At 40.3% G+C, this 5452-nt stretch overlaps 1 protein-coding gene across 1 annotated transcript in view; it reads left to right on the forward strand.

Annotated features, from left to right (window-relative positions):
* si:dkey-200l5.4 (uncharacterized protein LOC795026 homolog) overlaps nucleotides 1-3216 on the forward strand; it is a 16086-nt gene extending 12870 nt beyond the window's left edge. The window contains exon 15 of the mRNA XM_063211282.1: nucleotides 3054-3216. Coding sequence (XP_063067352.1) covers nucleotides 3054-3067 — 14 coding nt within the window. The 3' untranslated portion in view covers nucleotides 3068-3216. The remainder of the gene's footprint in view (nucleotides 1-3053) is intronic.
* The last annotated feature ends 2236 nt before the right edge of the window (nucleotides 3217-5452 follow it).

The raw sequence follows: 5452 nt of genomic DNA on the forward strand, positions 1-5452 counted from the left end.
TATGTGTGTGTGTGTGTGTGTGTGTGTGCCTGGCTGAGCCAGTGTGTGTGTGTGTGTGTGTGTGTGCGTGCGTGCGTGCATGTGTGCGCGTGCCAGAGTTTAGATTCTTTGCCCGAGCCCGAGCCCGAAGCGACCCGACCCGACCCGTGGGCCGGGTCGGTCCGGTATTTTACATCACTATCCTCGGGTCGGATCGGACCGGGCCCCAGGAGTGATCAAGCTTCTTCTTCTTTTTTTTTTTTTTGAACTATTAGCTTAGGGCCTTAATGGCACGGGCAACATTATGTTTATAATAATTAGACGAAATATTCTAAACACTATTCTTTGTGTGAAGCCTACAAAGTTGCAGAAGTCAAACTACCATATTGCAAAAGGCAGCATGCGCAGTTTTCTTCCACTGGCAAGCGTAATACTGCTGTGTGTGTGTCAAGGCTTGCCGGGCGCCAGGGCGCCTATAGGCTACATCGACTTTGGCGAATGACAAACTGAGTCTCATATGCATTTGGCCATGATATTTAAAAGAATTTAGTCGGAGATTTTGCTGTGGTCTTGAAAGCCTCCAGGCACTCGCGTGTCTCCAGTGTCAGAACTCTGTCGATGCTCCTCCTCCACTTGCGTCTGACTTAAATTACCACTGACAATTCTCCGGTTCAAATAGGCTAAGTTAACCATCCACTGACAAGCGACGCAAAATCTATATTTTGCTATGCCTTTACAATCCAGTATAGTGGTCATCATCAAAATGACCAAGGACAGATGTATACGACATGAGAAAAGTAAAGAAGTTTGAGATCAGTTTACAGCATGAAGACGACATTAAACTGACTAGTCAACTTGTAATGTCCCGCTTATTGTCGGCCTATTGTTTTTGATGTAAACACGATTCTTTATGTGTAGACTAGCCTATAACGTTGCACAAGTCAGACTACGAAATTGCAAAAGGCAGCATATCATGCACAGGTAGACTACAGTGCCGTTGTCCCCAATAACCATGCTTCCCAATCACTTGACTCACGCTGGCTGCTGCTGCTGTCGAACACTTCTGTTTATTGTTTTGTTTTTTTGTATTTTACTATATCAGTGAACACAACGAAGGGCATTGCATTTGCAAAACCGTTTCATGAATTGCTTAGTCAAGCCGTACTGTTTGGGACTCAATGCGATGGCATGCGCAGCATCGCAGCGTCGAATCACTTTCACTTTTACCTCTGCTGAAAAATGGCAGTGGATCTCCAAGTAGGCTACCGTAGGCCTAGTAGACGGTCAAATTAAACATTTCAGCGGACGATATGCTCACGAGAAGTCCCAGTGACAGTGCATGCATGGCTTTGTAACTTTTTTCATCACCGGCCAAAATGGCTGTGGCACTGACGGACGCCAGGGCGCCTAAAACATTGTCTTTGGGGAGTAAAAACTGAGTCTCACTAGGCATCTGGACGGTAACTTATTGGGATATGATTTTTTTTTTTTTTTAAGAATTTAGTCGGAGATTTCTGTAGATGCTCCGCCTCCCCATGCGTCACCTTGACAATTCTGCGGTTTAAATAAATTTGCCATCAGCTGACAAGGCGACGCAAAATCTAGGCTATATTTTGCAATCTGCCTTTACAATCCAGTAATGGTCATCATCAAAATGTTCAAGGCAAGAGTAGGCTATACGACATGAGAAAAGTAAACAAGTTAGTGATCAGTTGAAGCCTGAAGACGATAGGACTCAACATTAATGCTCCGCATATTGTCGGCCGTTTTTGATTAATTTGGATGCTTTTCAACACACATATGCAACACTTGTCGTCCTTATTGCATTGTTTATCAAGATAAATGTTAACAAATGTGTTTGGTTCACTTCAAACAGCGTAAAAGTAGTTGACACCGTCAGCTATAACGTCCACAAAATTAAGTAATGGTCGGGCTTCAATCGGTCTCGGGCTCATAATTTACAGTTAATGTGATGGGCCGGTCCGGGCCGGGCTGGAATGAGCGCGGGCTCGGTAGGGTCGGGTTTCATTCTTTAGGCCCGATCTAAGCTCTAGCGCGTGCCCCCCTACCCGTCTTGCCCTGTGCTGTCATGAGGGGATATTCTGAGGTTGGCGTCAGCTGCCCTTTTCATCTCCTCAAAAGACAAAAGACAATAGCATGTAGCACCACCCTCTTATCGCCCACACCACGACCTCATGCAACTGGCCCTATACTATTGTCCCCGTCTCAGACAAGTTCTCATGCCCCTCTCTGTCTGACACTGACAATAACATGCACCACCACTGCCCTATTTACCCCGTGTGAGATAACTATAGTTCCCTCCGTCCGGTCTGTCTGTCTGTCTGCTACAGCAGTCTTTCTGGTCCTGTCTGTCTGTCTGTCTGTCTGTCTGTCTGTCTGTCTGTCTGTCAGTCTGACTGACTGCCACAGCTTTCCTGGTCCTGTCTGTCTTCTTCTGAAGCCTCTCATGTCCATGTCTATCTTATGGACCTGTCTTTGACCCTGTCTGTCTCTCAGTCTGCTATAGCCTTCATTGCCCCGTCTGTCTATCTGTCTATCTGTCTGCCTGTCGACCGTCCGTCTGTCCGTCTGTCCGTCTGTCTGTCCGTCTGTCCGTCTGTCTGTCTGTCTGCCCTGTCCGTTTGTCTGTCTGTCTGTCTGTTTGCCTGCCTGTCCGCCGTCCGTCCGTCCTTCCGTCTGTTTGTCCGTCTGTCTGTGTCGCCCTTTCTATGAAGTCAGTCCAGCGACTCTTTGTAGCTTTTGTCTCCTCTGGTGTGTTGGCATGTTAAGGGGTAGAGACGGGATGGGAGGGGATGGGAGGGGTTCTCTTTATCCTGAGAGACCTTGAGACCTGTGGTGGCCCCTGGGCATGGGGCCCGGTTGACGTGTTCTTTAATCCCCACTGTGTGTGTGTGTGCGTGCGTGCGTGTGCAGACGTGTGTGTGTGTGTGCGTGTGTGCGTGCGTGTGCGTGTGTGTGCGTGTGTGTGCGCATGTGCGTGTGCGCGTGCGTGTGTGTGTGTGTGTGTGTGTGTGTGTGTGTGTGTGTGTGTGTGTGTGTGTGTCTCTCCACAGCTCTGGTGGAGTGACTCATCTGACCCAGTGGCCTGGAGTGGAGGAGAGAGGACAAGGTCCACACATCAGCTCAGATATTACACTTAACTGGAGCAGACTGATTCTGTTGAATAAATAAGAATCACTACAACCTAATAAATAAATATGGACCCTTACAACCACACCCTGCCTCCGCCAGCCTTTCTTATTGCCCTCGCCTTGACTTTGATCTATCTGTGACTTTTATCTATCTGTGACTTTTATCCGTGATGTCTAATCAAGATACCAAAGAACTTGCTTCAAACCCTAACAGTGTAATAATAAGCATCTGTCATTAAACAATGATAGTGCCGTGTGGTTTTATCCCAGTGCAGAAGACCTTTGTCCTCCTGTGTGTGGTGCATGTCAGTGGTCATTCATACGTTGTGAAGCAAATGGACACAAGACAAGGAATGGAGAGATAGTCAACTACTATTTTGTCCACATCTTCGCTGGAGATGTGTTTTATTTTTCATCCAAATCAATGCAGATGTATTTATATATAGTGCAATATCACAATTACAGTGGACTCAAAGTGTTTTACAATACCCATTCCCACATTCACATACTAGCGCTGGAGGTTGCCAAGAAGGCACACACAAATAGTAACCAAATAAAAATAGTCCTACATTAGGCATAGCCCTGAACAAAGCTAGTGCAGTTTTACTGGTAACACTTCATAATAATGTCTGCTTATATAGACTTAGTAAATAATTAACTAATGATGAACAACATTTTTAAATTTTGGGTAACACTTTACAATAACCTTCCGCTATAAGTGGTTAACTAAAGGTTTGTAGTGCATCTATAATACTATTATTAAGGCTTATTAAACAATAATAAAATGATTGTTTACCACTTACTAAACATGTTTTGTGTATAATAATGCTTCAGGAGACATATAACTAAAACGTTTTCTATAGCACTATAAGTGGTTAACTAATGGTTTGTAGTTTATCTGTAGTACTATTGTTAAGGCTTATTAAACAATAATAAAACGATTGTTTACCACTTACTAAACATGTTTTGTATATAATAATGCATTAGAAGACGTATAACTAAAACACTTTCTATAGCACTATAAGTGGTTAACTAATGGTTTGTAGTGCATCTATAGTACTATTATTAATGCTTATTAAGCAATAATAAAACAATTGTATACCACTTACTAAACACGTTTTGTGTATAATAATGCATTAATAGACATATAACTGTAACACTTTCAATAGCACTACAAGTGGTTAACTAATGGTTTGTAGTGCATTAATAATACTATTATATATGCCTATTAAACAATAATAAAACAATTGTATACCACTTACTAAACACGTTTTGTATATAATAATGCATTAATAGACATATAACTGAAACACTTTCAATAGCACTATAAGTGGTTAACTAATGGTTTGTAGTGCATTAATAATACTATTATATATGCCTATTAAACAATAATAAAACGATTGTATACCACTTACTAAACACGTTTTGTATATAATAATGCATTAATAGACATATAACTAAAACACTTTCTATAACTATATACGGTTAACTAATGGTTTGTAGCTCATCTGTAATGCTACTCATTTATCAATAATAAGTCAATTGTATGCCACTTACTAAACATTTATTCATTTTAATGATAAACTAACTAAACAGTTTTAACTACGCTGTAAATAGTTATTAAATGGTTAATAGTGCATATATAATATGATTATAAATACTTATTAAATAATAACAAAGCAATTGTAAAACACTCACTAAACATTTACTGGATATTAGAATACACTAGTAGGCCTAATAAATGGTTTACTAATGGTTTGTAGTGCACCTACAAAACTATTATAATTACTTATTAAATAATAATAAATCAATTGTAAAACACTTACTAAACATTCCTCAATGACAACAATATATCACTAAACACTTAATTAAAAACTTCACTATTGAATAATGTAACTAACTGTAATTCTATTATGAACATATTATTATAATATAATTAGCATTATTAATGTATTACTGATACATAGCTAAAAGCTATGGAGAAGCTCACTATAATTTCCAAAGCATTATAAATGTATTAGTAATAAATAGCTACAGCTACACAGAACCTTGAAATAAAGTTGGTAGAGCATTATAAACTCATTTCTAATGCATAGCTAACTGCTATGCAGAACCTTGAAATAAAGTTGGTAGAGCATTATAAATGCATTTCTAATACATAGCTAACTGCTATGCAGAACCTTGAAATAAAGTTGGTAGAGCATTATAAACGCATTACAAATGGATAGCTAACAGCTATGCAAAACCTTAAAATAAAGTTGGTAGAGCATTACAAATGCATAGCTAACTGCTAGCAGAACCTTGAAATAAAGTTGGTAGGG

Source organism: Engraulis encrasicolus, chromosome 11 (genome assembly GCF_034702125.1).
Source record: "Engraulis encrasicolus isolate BLACKSEA-1 chromosome 11, IST_EnEncr_1.0, whole genome shotgun sequence".
NCBI lineage: Eukaryota > Metazoa > Chordata > Actinopteri > Clupeiformes > Engraulidae > Engraulis > Engraulis encrasicolus.